Raw genomic sequence first — 18,468 nt, 5'->3', positions numbered from 1 at the left:
CTCGTTCCATCTTGGGTGGACGAGCTTTCTACTATGTTTAACACAAGTATGTAAAAATTGTTTCTTTTTTCTGTTTATTTGGTTTGCGCTCATTTTGTAACGGGAATTTTCTCATTTGGCTCTTTTTTATTACAGTTTAACGTGGTTTTAACTACTCTTCAGTTTATTATGTCATTTTTACTTCGGTTTTTGTATTTAATTTTTGCGTTGCGTATTTATTGAATTTTGTAATAACATTGATAAAGGCCTGATGACAGGCTGAAACGTTTGTTTTTTAATGTATTGTTCAATGGTTATAAATTAATACACGATAACCTTCGCACGAATCTGGCTGTTGGCTCTTTACGCTCCTATCAAATTTATTGATTTTAACAATTATCAGAGCCTGATACATCTATAATTATATTTATTTTTTACTAACCTGTTAAATTTTTGGATGTTCTTACTTTCTCTTGAGAACACAATTCATCAGAATCTGATGAATTTAAATATTGTTCAAACTCAATGTTATGTTGCTTTTTAATGTGGGTTAAAAAGTTTGTAGTATTTCCGCAATTTTTAAATATCTTTTTACAAATATTGCATTGAGCCCTTTTCTCGTCAAGTTTAGTAAAGAAATGTCATGCATCAGACTTTGTACGAAATGTTCTTGAAAATAAAATGTAAATATAATTAATGAACTTATATATTTGCTATTTAAACAAAACTAATTTATTGTTTCCTAATTTTTACATACCCATTAGTTTTTTTGTCTTTTCTTTTTTGCTTGCTATAATTTTCATAAAATTTATCATTATTTATAAAACAAAAAAATATTTATGTATAACTATTACTAACCAATATTAATAAGAGCATTCTAAAATATAACATAAAATATAAATATAAAAAATTAAATCTATATTATAAATAATTACAAACCTAGTATTACATTCAGAGTTCTCCTTAGAATTGTCTAATTCTTGATTATCATTATCAGAAGTACTTCCAAAACATAAGGATGCTTTAAAACTGTAAATCACAATAGATAACAGTGTGTATGTGCGTGCAGAAAATTTAATTTATATAATGATCTACAGGATTAAAAAATATATCTTACCGTTTTGCCCGAGAAAAAGAAGATGCTCTACTACTACTATATATAGTTGATTCGCTACAATGGCTATTAATTTCTATTTCACCAGATTCTGAAGATATCTCTGATGTAATTGCAATGTTATTTTTGCAGTAAATAAAAAAAAGAAAAAATAATTAATTAGTACTATAACTGTAACGTAATAAAAACTGTCTTTTTGTGTGTTATTTATATTAATTTTATAAAAGTTACCGTCCACATCATCTTCATTTTCTAATTTTTGTCGTCTATTTTCTGTAGATTTTAGCCAATTTTTCAACATTTTTATGTAAAAACACAGATGACCGGTCAAATTGATTAGTTAGGTTAAGTTTGGTTAACTGATACTTGTGCCACCAAATAGAAAACACAAACGTTCCGTAAACTACATATAACATACGCATAATCTATAATATACGTAACGTGTACTATAGATAAATGCGTGCATATGTAGAACGCACTTCAATGTGATACGTATACATACATATATAGATCGGGCACACCAGACAAAACGCGATACGCGACGCGCGACTGTTCAATAAACGTACTGCTTTGCTCAGTGAGCTGCGGAAAGCAGTACGCTTATTGGACAATCACGCGTCGTGTATCACGTCATCATTCTTAAGGCCATAAACAAGACTTAGTTATTCTTATAACATTATGAGAATGATCTTCCGGTATTCGACTTCCAGTATTCATAATCAGATCTTACATTCAACATCGTCTTAAAATCTCGTTCAACCAATAAAATAGCGCTATATGGTTATTTCATTGGCTGAGTGAGATGAGATCTTAAAACGATCTAAATATAAAATATAAGATCTGACTATGAATACCAGCCTATAATTGGTTAATTTGCTTACGATTTTAAGACTTTTGTACACAGTGTTAATCTTGGTTAATTAAAATAGGATTAAAAAATAAAACAATAATCGATTAAGTGTTTAAATAGTCGATTATTTCGATTAAATTTTGCTTCTGCAATATTCGATTATTGTCGATTATGCTCCCCTAGATAATCGACATAATCGATCAGTAATCGATTAAACGCCCATCACTAGTTATTCGAGTAAATAGTTTGGTTCGATTGTACATTACCGGATGTTGCCCTTGATAGGGTTACCAGACCGCTTGGACCTGCTGTCCCTTCGTCCCGGCTTATCAGCACGCTTGCTTCCTGGGGAGCCAACCTGTGTAAGACCTGGAGCAAGATCTGCTGTTGTTGTTGCATCATCGCCGTCATCTCGGTGATGGCGTGACAGAGCGCTCCTGAATTCGATGGGTCTGCTTCGGTGGCTCGACTCAAGGACGACTCTGCAGGATCGTGCATCTCACCCGTCTCCCGTAGCACCTCCAACGTCCTTTCGGTATGACTAGCTCTCTCCAGGTGAGTCAAAATTTGTTCAATCATTAAGTCTCGGTCGTTCAAGACCGGTAATTGGTATCTCCGTGCCTCTTTCTGAAGCTGCTTTAACGAAGCCTTTTCTAGGTCTTCTCTGTCCATCATGGACCTCGTTTTCGGCATTCTACTGCCCGGCTCGACTCCAATGAGGAATTTCCAGCCTCTTCGACTCAACACGGATTTGCCAAATTCGTTAATCGGCCCGACACGACGCAACGACGAATTTTGCCGTTTTTTTCGACTCGACGCGGGTTTCTGTAGCCCGTAAATTGTTCCGACACGACACAACAATGTTCGTTTTACTTTTTGACTGGATACGGGTTTAATGAGCCCGTACTCCGTTCCGACACGACGCGGCAATGTTCGTTTTTTACTTTTCGACTCGACACGGGTTTAATGAGCCCGTAATCCCACTTCTGAGCTGTAAGTTCTCTTATTAACTTTCGGTTAGTTTCTTTATCGACACAAATCTATAGTTTTTTTTTAAATAAAGAATAAAATCTTAAAGATCTGCAACCGACTAAATTTTTAAACGATAGGACGGTTACGTCTTATATCCGACCTTATTTATTGTATATAAGATTGCTTCGACAAAAGTTACTGAATGTCAGGAACAACTGTATTAATCAAATAGATTCGACACTGCTTTTAACTGAACACGATATCTTTTAATTCAAGTTAAATACAAAAAATATTACAATGCTTGACTTGATAAATTCTAAGTCTTAATACACGACCAAAAATCACCGACTGTCTCTCTAATTAATTTCTTTATGCGACCTGTTGTTTCGACTCGACGTTAGAGAGTGATTTTCTCGATTACTCTCTCCATAAGATAAACTTTTTGGAAGGTTCTCGTAATTTCGAGAACCTTCCAAAAATTAAAATTATAGTTTGGTAATGTTATAGCAGTAATATAATTTATTATTAATGTTTATTAATATACACAATTATATTACTGCTATAACATTACCAAACTATAATTTTAATTTTATTGCAAATCTTACCTTTCAAAATATTGACGGCGTCTTCCAAAATTCCACTGCTTAATAAAAATTTATTTAAGGTTTCAGTACTGTTTAATGTCTCCTAACGAAAGAAAAAAATTTAATATTATTTCGACAGATTTAACTATAACCGAGATTTTGCAGCACATGGTACGCACTTGCCGATTTAATAAACTACAAGTCATTATATAAGTTACTTCTCATTGTACTACTTGTTTATCGATATGCAAACCAAATTTATGACGAAGCTACGTAGCACGGCGGACCACATGCTGTGAGATCTCGATTTACTCTTTCTGTAACCTTTTTTTTTTTTTTTTTTTTTTTTTAGGTGGAGAAATCTTTTATGGATACCCGTGGTCCTCGGGGGAAGACCACGGGTTATGTGGGAGTCTCCTGGGAAAGAAGGTTTTTCCCAGGCATACCCACTAAAACTCCACCGGTGACCCTCACTGGCCTAGGTGGGGGAGTCCAGGGAACCGCCATGAGCATTACGTCCTGAAGACTCCCCCGGCCTGCCGCTTTATTGCAGCACTTTCCCGCCCGGAAGATACCATCCGGGCTGCCCGATTAACGGGCTTTATTTCCTTGCTTTTGTAAGGAAGCAGGGTCACCTCTGCCTCCCTACACCCCTCCCGATGTTGTTGGGGGGGTGGGGATTGGCACCTTGACCCCCGTCAAGGCGCCAACCCCCCCTGTTTTTGACATTACTTGCTCAGGAAGGGAAGGGGCAGAGAGGAGAGAAAATCCCCTCTTAGTTCTGCCCCCCCTTTTTCCCTCCCTTTTTCTTCCCCGACACGGCCCCTTGGGGGGAGGAGTGGGATGGATTAAATCCATCTAAGTCCACATCCTCCCCCAGGCCGGCCAGGAGAAATTTATTCATCTCCCCCAATGGTGGGGGAGGTTTGGCGGCTTTAACAGACATCGCCGGGTCCGTCCTTCCTCCGGCCAATTGTCGGATTTCGGACGTGACCTCCCAATATGGGAAGTCCCGAGCGATGTCTGCCGCCACCCTCCTGAGTTGTTTTGTACCGGAGACGTGACTGCGACCAATCACGTCCCGGTACTGCACCACCAACCAAGATTGGCTTTTCTTGGGATTATCTCCCATTCTCCCGATCTTTATTTGGCCAAGGTCACGTCTCTGAAGGGCATTCCACCTCTTCTCGACGTGACCAGCCATCGTCTTCCCAAGGGGTGGAACACACTTCATCCACTGTTCCAGCTCCCCGAGGGAACGTTCCTCCCATGGAATGGTGGGACCGTTCGTCCTCCAACGGAGGACAACCTCCGACGGGGGGGAGAGACGTATCTCATCCCCCGACGGAGTCGCCCTTCCAGAGGGAGAGGTGTCGCTAACCTTTCCCCTCTTCGTCCCTTCTTTTGAGGTAGGGGGGGGGGTATATTCCTGCCCTCTCCTCTCACCTTCTCCCCTCCCTTGGTGGGGATAGGGGACGAAGAGAACTTCACCTTGGTGAGTGTCCTCTCCTTTACTTCTTCCATCCCCCCCCTTCGGGCATTGTGGGGGCTTTATGCTCCCCTGCTCCGAAAGCGGGGAAGGTAATGGGGCAGAGGGGGGGAAACCCCCATCCGCCTTACTCTTATTTTTCTTTATGGGGAGAAGAGGAGGGCTTTTAATAGCCCTCCCCTCCCCCTCCTCATCCTCCTTCCCACTCCTTGTGAGGGGAAGAGGAAGGCCCCTAGGGGCCTTCCCCTCCTCACTCTCCATCCTTTCTATAGTGAGGGGAAGAGAAAAAAGGCTTTGTGGAGCCTCCTCCTCCTCATCACTACTAGTCTCCTCTTCAGTATCTACCTCCACTATCCCCTCTGACAATGCTGTTACTGTCGAGAGAGGGAGAGGTCTGATTTCCGCCCTTAGCCCCCACTGGGCGTAGTTCCCCTCATTTAAGATCCGAACTATCTTCCTCACTAGCTCGGTACTGGTCCGGCGATATTGGCCATCACCAGGCCAGCACCGGCACTTCAGCCAGGGAATTCTCTTCCCCTCCTTCCTGTACCAATTGTCCAGGAGGCCGAGATCCATGCCTGGGTGGTCATACTCATAGTCAGTCCACCAGCACTCAATCTCGTTCTTCACGCTTAGGTAGTGCGGTCTTATGTGGAAGTCCTCATAATCCGCATTACGAATTTTAGGGCCGCACATCTTCCATTGGAAGACAACCTCAGAGGGGGTGGAGTTTGGGTTTTCCCCGTTCCCCAGAGGTGTCCTCTTAATAAGAGGGGTGTTTATTACATCCCTCTTAGTTTCCTCCTTCCTCAGGGTAGGGAGGGGTTCCCCTCCCCCTCCTTCTTCCATCTTTCCTTCCCCTCCATTTTTTATGGAAGGGGGAGGCGAGGACACCCTTGCCTTTTTAGCAAGAGGCCTCGCCTTCTCATCCTCCTCCATAGGCGAAGGATTTTGGGAGGAAGAACTCCCCTCCTTCTCCTCCATCTCCACCTCCATTGCCTCAGGGTCGGGAGAGAGTGTGATAACGGGAATGAGGGAGACTTCTCCCTTCCCGCTCACTCCTCCCTTCCCCGAGGATTCCACCACCTCCTCCACTTCCATAATTGGGGTGGAAGGCGGGTGGTCCACCTCCTTCTCCTGAGAAGGTAATTGGGGGGTGTTACCCTCCTTTTCCCTCCTCTTCCTCTTCCTACGTCTCCCTTTAGGAGGGACGATCGGGCAGACTCTGCCACCAATGCGGTGGGTCGAGGCTCTGCCCGCCTCCTTGCACACAGGGCAGCTCGCCCTCCTACGCGAGCATGCCCCGGCCAGGTGGTCAGCGTCCCCGCAGTGGAGGCAGCTTTTGCTGCGGTCCACCCGCGAGGGGCACCGCCACCTCTCATGCCCGCGTTGCAGACACTTGAAACAGCGAGGGGGGAGGGTGGGAACACCCAACCCCCCGTCTACCTCGGTGCGGGCAGGCTTTTGTGGCCCCACCCTTCCCCAGGTCTGTGTACCGACGCTTTTTACGCCGGGTACAGTCCGGTCCGCCTTTTTGGCGGGAAGGGATTCGGAGTCCCTTCCCCCACCAGGGCGTTTACCCTCTCTCACGGGCTCACCACGCCCGCGTCCCCCACGAATCTCCTCTAGGAGGACAAGGAGGATTCTAAGAATCCTATGGGCCTTTGCCCACAGGTCACCATCCGCGGTAACCCTTTTGTCCAGGGCGCCCGCGTGGCACGCCCTGGATGGCCCGTCGCTAGATGACGACAGGGGGGGCACCGGGACCGGATACCCCCCTCGCCGGCCTCTGGGGGTCCGAATCCCCTGAGGCGGTAACGTGTTCCTCTCTGTCGTTATAAGTTTCACCATAATTGTTATTTGTTGACAGAGTTGTCTTCTCCGGGTTTTTTATCGTGGTTTTCCTTCCACTAGGACGGTTGTCTACCAAGGCTAACGAGCCCGTCCTGCCCGGGTCTTTTTATAGAGGTTGAACCACCCTCGCGGCCCGTGCAAGCTCCATGCAAGCACCGGCCCCCGGCCCCAATGAAATTGGGGTTACGGTACTCTTTCTGTAACCTAACCTAACCTAACCTAACCTTGAAAAACAATTTAACCTAAACACCATTCTTTACATAATATATTAAGGGGTTACCTGCAGTCAGTAATTTTGAAAAAATCGATTTTGAGATTTTGACATTTTCTTAAAGTACAACATCCCAAAAGTGTTGTCATAAATTTTCAAGCTAATCCGATCATAATTGACGGAGCAGTAGCGATTGTTTTAGTGCAGTGATGGGAATTAGTTGCAACTTTCGGCTCGATTTTCTAGCTGAATATCGCGCGTTAGTTACGCGCGTTGTTAGCGCGTTTGGAGACTTCGTTGCTAGCATGCGAGGGGCAAAGAGGGACAGTAGGTGTCAACCAGAAAATCCAACCGAAAGTTGCAACAAATTCCCATCACTGTTTTAGTGTACTGTTTAGTAACAGACGCGGAGCTAAGTAGATCGATCTATTTATTAAAAAAAATTTTTGCTTAAAATTGGTTTATTTTTTTAAATTTAAATTATATAAAATGCCGCGATCAAATGCAAAAGTTTCAAGAGAGGCAAGAACTAGGACTAATATTATTAAATCAAGAACGAAAAAGCGAAAGTGCATGTTTAATCCGAAAACAGCGGAACACGACGACGCGGGTGTTAGTACATCAGCAAAAAAATTGAAACAGCAGAATGATATTTCTGTGCCAGTAGATAATTCTATAGAATATAGAATTTTAAACTTTTTTACTGTTTTTGCTGCCATAGCTAATTTAGTGAAATGTGCAAAATGTAACGGGAATGTAAAGTTTCAAACTGCTAGTTCGCGAGGCCTTGGTTTTAAAATAGCTTTGTTGTGTGATAATTGTCCTACTGAGTATATTCCTTCAAGCCCTTTTATAGGGCATTCATACGAAATTAATAAAAGATTTATATTTGTTATGAGAGTATTGGGTATCGGCTTGAAAGGTGCAGGAAAGTTTTGTGCTCTGATGGATTTGCCAAACTTCTTAGATTTTAGAACTTATGATATTATAGCGAAACAAATACATGAAGCTTCTAAAAATGTTGCCGAATTTTTTATGAAAAAAGCTGTGAAAGAAGAAGTCGAAGAAACGTGTAAAGCTAAAAAATTAGTACAAGAAACAAATGAATTAACTGTGTCTGGAGATGGGACTTGGCAAAAACGCGGGTACTCGTCTTTATATGGCGTGTTTTCAGTTATCGGCTATTACAGTGGTAAAGTAATTGACATTATTGTTAAAAGTCGTTACTGTAAATCATGTGAATTTTGGAAATCAAAAACAGACACCCAAGAATTTGAAGAATGGTTTGAAACACATAAGGAATCATGTAGTTCTAATCATGAAGGATCATCCGGAAAAATGGAAGTCGATGGCATTTTGGACATTTTTAAACGTTCGATTAAACAGTACGCTGTAAAATTCATTAATTATATCGGCGATGGTGATTCCAAAACTTACAAAGGTCTTGTAGATGGAAATCCTTATGAAGGTATAACTATCAACAAAAAAGAGTGTATAGGACACGTGCAAAAAAGGATGGGTACTCGACTACGTGAAGCAAAAAAGAAAAACAAAGGGCTTAGCGGCAAAGGAAAACTCACTGGCAAAGTCATCGATAAATTAACTGTTTATTATGGGTTATCAATACGAAGGCACTGCAATTCTGTCAACGATATGAAAAATGCTATTTGGGCAACATTCTATCATTACAGTTCGACGGAAGCAAAACCAAATCACAGCAAGTGTCCGCCGGGGCCAGAGTCATGGTGTGAATATAAACGCGCCGAGGCCAACAATAATTTAAAGAACTATGTGCAAGATTATGAGCCGTTACCTGCGGATGTTTTGAAGGCTATTAAGCCAATTTACGAAGATCTCAGTAAGGATGAGCTGCTCGAAAGATGCCTCGGTGGATTTACCCAAAACAACAATGAAAGCTTCAATCAGATTGTGTGGAAGATAGCTCCAAAAATATCACCCTGCAGTTTTACAATAGTAGAAATGGGTGCTCATATTGCTATATACACTTTTAATGAAGGTTTCCAAGGTCTTCTAGCTATAATGAATGCTATTGGAATAAGTTGTGGCCTTTCTGCCCATCATTATGCAGAGAAAGAGGATGCGACGCGTATAAAGCTTTCCAACAAGCGCGCTGAAGAGAACACGCGGGAGGGACGAATGCGTCGACGACAGCACCAAATAAACATTTTAGAAGCTGCCGAGGAAGCAGAAGGTTCATTATATGGTCCTGGAATAGATGATTATGTGTAAGTTCCCCAAAAAAATTTTTATTATAAAATATTTCGTAAAAAAAACTTTAAATGCGTTTTTCTCAAAACTACAATTTCAAAGTCGGTGATCACTGTAATTCAAAAACGGCTTAACCGATCGGTCTGAAATTTTTTGTGCTTATTTCAGATACAATTTATGGGTCCCTGATCGTAGGATTTTTTTTTTTTCAAAAAACTTTTTTTTTTATAACCAAAAAACGTGCGATTTTTTACCGAAAATTTAAATTTTTTTTTTGTAAGTCCGCCATTTTGTTAAAAACTAAAATTTCGCTAAAACCTTCGATCAGGGACCCGCTATACTCTTATATTAACTAATGCAATCGGGATTTTTTATTTCAGATGAACCAGTCAAAAGCTACAGTGATCACCGCAAGACACCTTTTTTTTCAGGACCTCTGGGAAAACCGCCATCACACGCTTAAAAATCAATATTTTTGCATAAAAATTTTTTGTAATACTCTTAGAATATACGTCTGTCATATGCTGAAACTTATTTTTATAAATACTTATACAATACTTCAAAAAAAATTCCCAAAAAAGGGCTTTTTTTTGGCCTTCTAAGTGCAGGTAACCCCTTAAATCAGTAAATAAACTACACATAAATTCTTATAAGTACTTACCTCTGGAAGAAACGTTGACATTTTTATATGTCTATCTACGTGTATTCCTTATAGATATTCTTATTTATATCCACTATTTTTTATATTTATATCCACGATATTTTGCACCAAATACGTGTAACGATGAGACGAGAACAAGAGATAACGAGACGCAGTGATCATTCACTCTTCATGTGAATGAAATATTCACTCCATACTGCATGGAGTAAAAATATTCACTCTACAAAATAAAGTACACATAATCACTCTACTTTGCAGAGTGAAAAATTCACTCTACAACAAAAAGAGAGAGAATTAACTCCGTATGAATGAAAAGTCACTCTAACTCGAGTGACACGATCAGTCACTGAATTTTTCGAGTGCGTTTTCACTCCAAGAAATTTAGAGAGTAACGATCTTAATAAAGAAATAGAATATCAAGCTACCAGCATTGGAATATCTCTTAATCACCATTTCTTTGTTGATTGGGACGAAACAGCATGGGTGTAAAGCTGAGAAAGAATGCCCCATTAGTATACTGTCATATAATGACAAAAAGCACCAAAAGACAAAAAGATTTTTGAAAAAACGATTTGATGTAGCTCCACCAGTTCCAGAGATTCTGAGAAATCACTGTTTCGTCCCAATCAACAAAGAAATGGTGATTAAGAGATATTCCAATGCTGGTAATAGTTCGACTTTTTCATATCAAGATTTCAAAAAGTAGGGGGAAGAGCTCAGGCGACATCAGAACCAGAGGTATCTCTAGTATCAAGTTTTATAAAAATCTGTCAATTTCCTAAATTTTTAATATTTTTGGTCTTTATATTAGATCTGACATTTTCAGTTTTCGAAATCCGACTTAAGATTTGTATTTAGCTGGCCGTAAAACTCTCTGTTCAAATTTTATAAAACTCCCTTACTTTTAAAAATTTTTCAAATTCTTAGTTGTAATATTAGATCCGCTATTTTGAATTTTCGAAATGCGACTTCACATTCGTTATTAGCAATCCGAAAAAGTCCCTAATACCAAGTATTATAAAAATTCGTTAGTTTCTAAAAATTTTCAAAATGTTTTGGTGGTCATATTGGATCCGCTATTTTGTATTTTTGAAAAATAACTTTAGACTCGTATACAGTAACCCGAAAAACCCCTTGATACCAAGTTTTATAAAAATCAGTTAATTTCTTAAATTTTTTAAATTTTTGGCGGCTATATTGGATCCGCCATTTTAGTTTAGACTTATGTGACAGTGCACAGATAAACAGAGTACTCGAAAGTGTTAATTGGAAGAGAAAAACGTCGAATAAATAATCGCTACACTTGAATAATTACCGTTTTTATTATTTTTTTTTTCGGTTTTTTGAAATTTTAAGTATAATCTAATTGAATTTGATAATTTTGCCACGCGCCATTGGAAAGCTTACATTTTTCTGTAAATTTTAAGATTTTTTCAAAAATTTTTAGATCAAATAGAAAATGGGCAACATGGGTGTAAAGTTGAGAAAGAATGCCCCATATATATATATATATGTTACATATATTATACTTATACATACATTATAATATACTTTCGCAATAATATAATAATTAAAAAATTACAATTTAAAAAAAATTTTGTAATTTTATAGCCAGAAATCAATAGCTTTCTACATCACCCGTGAGATACTATTGTGGATGCGTTTTTTTAAAGTGGTTTTCCCAGTAGGCCTATTTTACTAAAAAATAATAAAGATAATGTAATATCTAAGTATGTAGAGATGGCTTGGCAGGAAATTTTATATATGACTTGGAGGATATTTTATATAAGAGAACAAAAGAGGAACAAATAAAAAAATTGGACGACTACATCCACAGAAATAGAACTATTTTAATTGCATCTTGATTCTTCTTCTAGAGTTAAAGAATTTCGAAATGACTTCACTGCTGCGATAAAGCTTTTTTTATAAATTTTTCCTTCACAAAATAACTTTGAATTTTTTGCGATAAGATTAGAAATAGCACATGATGCTATAAGAGCTTTTACCAAAAATGTAATATTATCGATATTCGAACTCGACTTTCTTGATAATTAATTTTAATTTTTCAATTAAATTAGATTTTTTCTCGTCCACATATTTTGAATTATCATTACAATGTTTATTTTTATATCTATAAAGAATATATTTTTGAACAAGAGAGAATTGATAATACTTCATAGAAAACAAGTGGTTTTATTACAAATAGAAGCAAAAAAATTTTTTTTATATCTTATCAAAGAGTTACACGAATATTTACTCGTTATCAATTTTTCAAGTAAATCCAGCAATTACTATCATTATCAATATCATAATGACTATCATTATTATGCAAATAGCATTTTCTGTCTTGTAATATGGATCTTTTAATTTAATATGGATTTTACAATTCCGCGACTTAACTTTAGGCGCGTACTCCTACTGCGGTAGCATTGATATGCAATTGTTTTATTATTGTCTCCTCGGTTATTTCTCAATGATAATCAGTGACACGAGTTAAAAGTCTCATGTGAGCGTTTTATAGATTCATATTAGAAAAAAACGATAAGTGGTTGTTAAAGAAAAATAGGTTATCGTGTCACTGGAACTAGAGAATACACTGGGTTCTGAATAGAATAATATATATATTTGTAAGACCGCAAAATACAAAAAATAAACCACGTGTGTTATTAACAACGTTAACTGCGGTATGGTATGAATAATAAGAATAAGTCTCTACGTTTAGTTTAGTTTAATATGGCGTGGCTCCGAGGGGTCTCTCCTCTTGCGACTATCTGGTTTGGTGGAAGGAGATGATATGCGCTTACGCGATAGAAAAAGCGGTATTTTAGAACAGTAAGACGTAATATGATGATGCAATCTTTTGTTTTGAGATATCCTAATTTATATGGTTTATATGGTTCACTGATCACTGATAATTTATATGATATTGATTATTATGTGTAATGTCTAAGTGTGTTTGTATGTGTATGACCGCAGTGTGTGAGCTAAGGTACGTGGGTTTGCTAAGCCCAAATGGCTGTGCGGTTCAGCCATCCTTGCGGGATGGTCTCTACATATATAACGAGATCGTGCCACGCACACACGCATACGTAAAAAGTAGAGAGAGAACCGCGTATCCCTTCGAGGTGTCTTTAGCGTCCCTATGGGTCAATCAGGGAACTAGATTTGGAGTTCCATCAGTAGTATTTGCATAATAGTGATAGTGATTGTGATAGTGACCGTGATAGTGATTGTGATTGTGATAGTGATTGTGATAGTGATTGTGATAGTGTTAGTGATACTGATTCTAAGCAATAGATGGCGAGCAGGGATACTGTCAACTTTTTGATAAGGTATGGAAAGTTTTTTTTGCTTCTATTGATAATAAAACCACCTGTCTTCTGTGTGGTTATCAACCCGATACTGTTAAAAAGTTTGTTGTTTATAGACATTATAAAAATAAACATTCTAATGAGTATTCAAAATATGTGACAAGAAGAAATCTAATTTAATAGAAGGATTAAAATTAATTTATCATGAAAATCGTAGTTTAAATACCGATAACGCTACGTCTTTGGTACAAGCTCTTGCAGCATTGTATGCTATTTCTAATCTCATCGCAAAAAATTCTAAGTCATTTTGTGAAGGAAATTTTATAAAGGAATGCCTCATCGCAGCAGTGAAGTCATTTGGAAATTCTTTGACTCTTGAAAAAGCTACTAGCATTCCTTTAACTGACAAAACGATAAAATCTCGAATAGACAATATTGCTTCTTCGTTAGAACAAAAATTAAAAGCTTTATTAAAATCTTGTTCTTTCTTCTCGTTATGTCTCGATGAGAGCACCGATAATCGGCATGTGAGTCAATTGAGTATTTTTGCTCAAATCGTGCAAAACGATTTTTCACATGTCGAGGCGCTCTTAGATTTTGCCCCACTACATAACAGAACAACGGGTATTGATAATTTCAAGGCTGTTAATCAAACCCTACAAAAATTTGGCATCGATTTTTCTAAATGTTCAGCTATCGTTACTGATAGCGCAAAAGAAATGATAGATTCGAAAATTGGATTCTTCGGCCAGTTAAAGCAACGAAATTTAAAATTCCCTGTTATTCATTGCATAATTCATCAAGAAGCGTTATGTGGGAAAGATGTGAAACTATGCACTGCAATGCAAACCGTGACAAAAATTACGAATGTAATTAAAGGCGGTAAAAAATTCCTTTCTCATCAAAAGTTTCAACACTTTCTCGAGGAACATAACGCTGTTTATACAGATGTACCTTTGCATTGCAAAGTTTGATGGCTCAGTGCAGGAAAATGTTTAGAAAAATTCTTTGCAACAAGAAAAGAGATCTTCCTTTTCTTGCAAGAACAATTACCTGTAAAATATAATGAATTCAAATTTTTTTTTGAAGATTTAGACTCGTTGTGGGAACTTGCTTTAATTACTGATGAAACGAATCATTTAAATATTTTAAATGTAAAGTTGCAAAAGACTGACCAAATTATTTCCCAACTATTAAGTCATATCGATTCTTTTCGGTCAGGTAGGCAGCGGTATGCGACAAGGTGGGCGTCGTAATGCTACAGCGGGCCGACGAGATGGTGCGTGGAGACTCCAGCAAAGACGCTTCACTCGCGAGGCCAAAGAGGAAGGAAAGAGACACTTTCTTTTCGGGCGGGAGCGAGGCGGAGGAGGGGGTTTTCCGCACCCGTCTGAGCCAGTTGCGGACAAGAACGGCGGCAGCTGCGGGAAGGTCGGGGGAGAGGTCGGGGGAGAGGACGGAGGGCTCGGATTGAGCAACCTCGGAACCCTCGGCGAGAATCCTCGAGAAAAGCAGGATGGCGACCCGACCAGCCAAGATTAGAAGGAGGACCACCCCAGTCAAGGAGGAGACCCAGGAGCCCTCCCTCCGTAGCGAGGCGGAGAAGAGCGATAAGGTGGTGGTGGTGGAGGACAGTGGTGACTCCGATGACTCCATCTGTTCCTCCTCCTCCGTGAAGGAGAGGAGAGGGCGAAAGGCGGTAAACCCCGACCATGCGGGTCAGTTTACCGCCGAGAAAAGAGCAGAAAGGGCGAAAAAAGCCAGGGACAAGGCAGAGTATAAAAAGTTCCTGGCTCTCCAAGCCCAAAACTTTTGCCTAAATACGACCTTGAGGCTGAAGAAAGCGGAAGAAAACAAGAGGGAGCTTCTGGAGGCCTACAGATTGGAGCCAACAGTAGCTCTCTACAGTATTGAGAACGAGGTTGATCGATTTAGGGAAACTATCCAGAGATCCAAGAACATCCAAAGGGGAGTAAGAAGGCTAATATGGGAGGCCACGGAGAAGTTAAAAGCCGCTTTGTTGGCCCGGTACCTTCGCGCCACTGGCTCGAGTGACGCCCCGAAGGAGGCCTCGCGACAGCTGCTCTTGAAGGAAGAGGTGGGAACTCTGAAAAAGGAGAACAGGAAATTAAGAGAGGAGATGGAGGAGATGAGGAGAAAGAGAAACAGTCGTTCCTTTCCCCCACCTCCCCAGCGATGGGATTAATGGGGAGCGGGGTTACCAAAGCGGCCGGTGGGAGGCGCATTCAATCGGCCGCTCCCACATACGCGAAAGAGAGGAGGCTTTGAATGAGGCCGCGGAAAAGAGCTCTCCTAAACATAGATCCCCCCCTCCATCAGGGGACTCGAGGAGAAGAAAGGTCTCCCCCCGCCGTCCGGGAGAAGGAAAGGGGAGAAGGACTCCGTGTTGAAAGTTCTCCCGGGATTATTGGAAACGTTGATTTCGACAATCCTGGGAAAATTGGGCTACCCCAGCGGGCCGGCTCCAGACAAGGAACCCCCCCCTCCTCTCCAAAAGAAAGGAAGGGGAGGAGGAAGAGGGAGAAAAAGGCGAAAGCCGTTCCGCCTCCTCCGCCACCCCTTCGAAGGAGACCACTGAGCCGGGCAGGGCTGGGGGAGGGATGCCGCTCGCGCCTCCCCAAAAGCTCGCCGCCTTAGCGGATAAGAATGCCTCCCCCCCGCCCCAGGCCCGTCCCCGGGCACCTCCCGAAAGCCAGAAGACCTGGGTGTCGGTGGTGGGGAGGAAGGAGAGGAAAAAGACAGGAAAGGCGGAAGGCCCCGCGCAGCAGCAGGGTGGAAACAAGAGGCAAAGGGGCCCCAGGAAACCCACTGCTGCCGCCCCCAAGAAGCGGAAGCCCTCCGGCACGGCGCCCTGTACTCCTCGATTGGGCGTTCGTTGATCAGGAGGGGGTCAGGGTTGCCCGACCTGTTAAGATGGGGGAGGTGAAAGTCCGCAATCTCGAGGACTCGATTGAGTCCAAGGAGGTCTCAGAGGCGGTAGCGGAGGTGGGGGGTTGCTTCCCCTCCTTAGTGAGGGTGGGCGCAATTTGTCCCACCCCCAACGGCCTGGTTACGATGCCCCCTCGCAGCGGCAAACAAAGTCGCGGAGACGGACCGTATCCAGGTCGGCTGGATTCGGGCAAGGGTCTCGCTGTTAAAAGCGAGGTTCTTGCAATGTTATAGATGCCTGGGGAAGAGCCACGTGCGGACTAACTGCATGAGCCCTTCCGACAGGAGCGGCGCGTGTTACAGGTGCGGGGCAACTGGCACAGTCGTGCTTGGCTCCGGCAAGCTATCCGCTGTGCCGGGAGGGTGGGCTGCCGCACAATCACCGTGTGGACAGCGCCGGATGTAAGGCCCCGCGTAAAGGGGGCCTCACCACAAGTGGAGTGAAGGTAGATGCGGCCTCGGCACCCGCACTCACCGGCATCTACGCCGGCAGCAGCCACACCAAGGCTGTCAGGGGAGGAGTCCCCACCGAGGGAAGCAAGACCGCGGGGGAATTTCCCTTACTTAAAAGGCAAGGGCAAGACAACGCCCATCCCGCAGGAGGCGATGGAGGTTAGCAGGGAGGATACCGCAGATGTCGAGTAAATGACACTGCGGATCCTCCAAGCCAACCTAAACCACTCCGCCATGGCGCAGGACCTTTTCCTGCAAACCATGATGGAGGGTGGTTACGATCTGGAGGTGGCATTGAAGCCGTACAGGGCTTCGAGAGGTCACCCAAACTGGGTGTCAGACCCCAGCGGCAAAGGGGTGACGGCATACAGGAGGTCGAACGCGAAGTCCCCCCCGTTCTCACATGAGACGGATAGGGGACTCTTTGTTGCCGTAGAGTAGAGGGAGTCCACCCTCTATGGGTGTTACGCCCCTTCGAGTTGGGGCCCTGCCCTGTTCGACACCTTCCTGTCGAAGCTGGTGGAGTGCGCGCCGACGCCTCCCTCGGCAGGTCATTGTGGCGGGGGACTTCAATGCGTGGTCAACGCTGTGGAGTTCCCCTCATATCAATAGGAAGGGCAGGAAGATGGGAGAATGGGCGGCGGCTCTCCTGTGTCTACTAAACAGGTTCGAGGAGCACCTGCGTGCGGACTCGGGGTGAATCCATTGTGGCTGTCACATGAGCTTCCCCGGCGGCCGCACGACTGGTCACGGTGTGGAGAGTGGTCGAGGAGGTGGACTCCGGGTCTGACCACAGGTACATCGAGATTGTGGCCTCGACCATCCCCACTGGGGTGCTCAGCCACCGTCGCGGGCGTAACACTCCGCAGCGAAGGGGGTGAACCCTCCGTAAAATGGAAGAAGATATCCTGACGGCGATAGTTCTGGCTGAATCCTGGTCGACAACATCCGGCCAGAAAAACGTCAGCCGAGAGGTGACGAGGATCGTCGGCATGGTTACGGACGCTTGCGATGCGTCCATGCCGCGATCCCGTTGGTCCCCTCGCAGGGCGATGCACTGGTGGACTGAGGAGATCATCGAATTGAGGCGTCTCTCTTTGGTAGCCTGGCGTCGCTTCCTGCGGGTTTGTCGTAGAGGGGACCCAGCCAGGACGGAGAGCGCGCTGGAGGAGTTTCGAGTCGCACGAAACTCCATAAGCACCGCCATCAGGAAGGCGAAAGCCAGGGCCTGGGAGGAGTTGACCTCCATAGACGGGTATCCATGGGGTCGCCCCTATAAAATTGTTCTCAACAAACTGAGAGCAAGGGCGCCCCCGGTCACGGAGAGCCTGAAGCCCGGGCTCCTCGGAGAAATTGTGGACACGCTGTTCCCAGTGAGAGGTGATGGTGTCCCACTCCCCCGCATTACACCCGGGGGGGGGGGGAGGTGGTCCGAGGAGTCCGAGGTATCTCTTGAGGAGATGGACGCGGCCCGGGGCAAGCTTGGCGATGCCGCCAAGGCGCCCGGCCCTAATGGAATCCCTGGTCGTGCCTGGGCCCTGACAATGAGGCTGATAGGAGACTGGCTGAGGAGGCTTTTCATCACCTGCCTCAAAGCCGGTTTCTTCCCCTCGCAGTGGAGGAAGGCAAGCCAGAGCAATCCTCTTCGTATCGTCCTAACCCTCTTTGTATCGTTGTATGTCTGCTGGACGAGGTCGGCAAGCTCTACGAGCGTATTATCGTGGGCCGCCTCGTCCGGCATATGTTCCGGGGAAAGAGGGGGGTTTCAACCTAAACCTAAACCTAAACGAGCGGCAGTTCGGTTTCTGGGGG

At 43.1% G+C, this 18,468-nt stretch overlaps 2 protein-coding genes and 1 pseudogene across 2 annotated transcripts; 2 read left to right on the top strand and 1 right to left on the bottom strand.

Annotated features, from left to right (window-relative positions):
* Positions 1–204: 204 nt before the first annotated feature.
* LOC105670246 (uncharacterized) lies at positions 205–1,843 on the bottom strand. The gene is made up of 5 exons (XM_067354247.1): positions 1,325–1,843; positions 1,097–1,196; positions 919–1,008; positions 737–769; positions 205–648 (listed from the first exon to the last, which is right to left on the bottom strand). The coding sequence occupies exons 1-5, from the start codon at positions 1,392–1,394 to the stop codon at positions 621–623; spliced, it is 321 nt and encodes a 106-aa protein (XP_067210348.1). The 5' UTR covers positions 1,395–1,843; the 3' UTR covers positions 205–620.
* A 5,086-nt stretch (positions 1,844–6,929) lies between these two features.
* LOC105670245 (uncharacterized) lies at positions 6,930–9,812 on the top strand. The gene is made up of 2 exons (XM_067354241.1): positions 6,930–9,299; positions 9,663–9,812. The coding sequence occupies exons 1-2, from the start codon at positions 7,543–7,545 to the stop codon at positions 9,664–9,666; spliced, it is 1,761 nt and encodes a 586-aa protein (XP_067210342.1). The 5' UTR covers positions 6,930–7,542; the 3' UTR covers positions 9,667–9,812.
* A 3,428-nt stretch (positions 9,813–13,240) lies between these two features.
* On the top strand, positions 13,241–14,728 carry LOC136997000 (general transcription factor II-I repeat domain-containing protein 2A-like; annotated as a pseudogene).
* The last annotated feature ends 3,740 nt before the right edge of the window (positions 14,729–18,468 follow it).

Source organism: Linepithema humile, chromosome 1 (assembly GCF_040581485.1).
Source record: "Linepithema humile isolate Giens D197 chromosome 1, Lhum_UNIL_v1.0, whole genome shotgun sequence".
Classification (NCBI taxonomy): domain Eukaryota; kingdom Metazoa; phylum Arthropoda; class Insecta; order Hymenoptera; family Formicidae; genus Linepithema; species Linepithema humile.
This window is presented reverse-complemented; position numbering and strand designations above follow the sequence as displayed.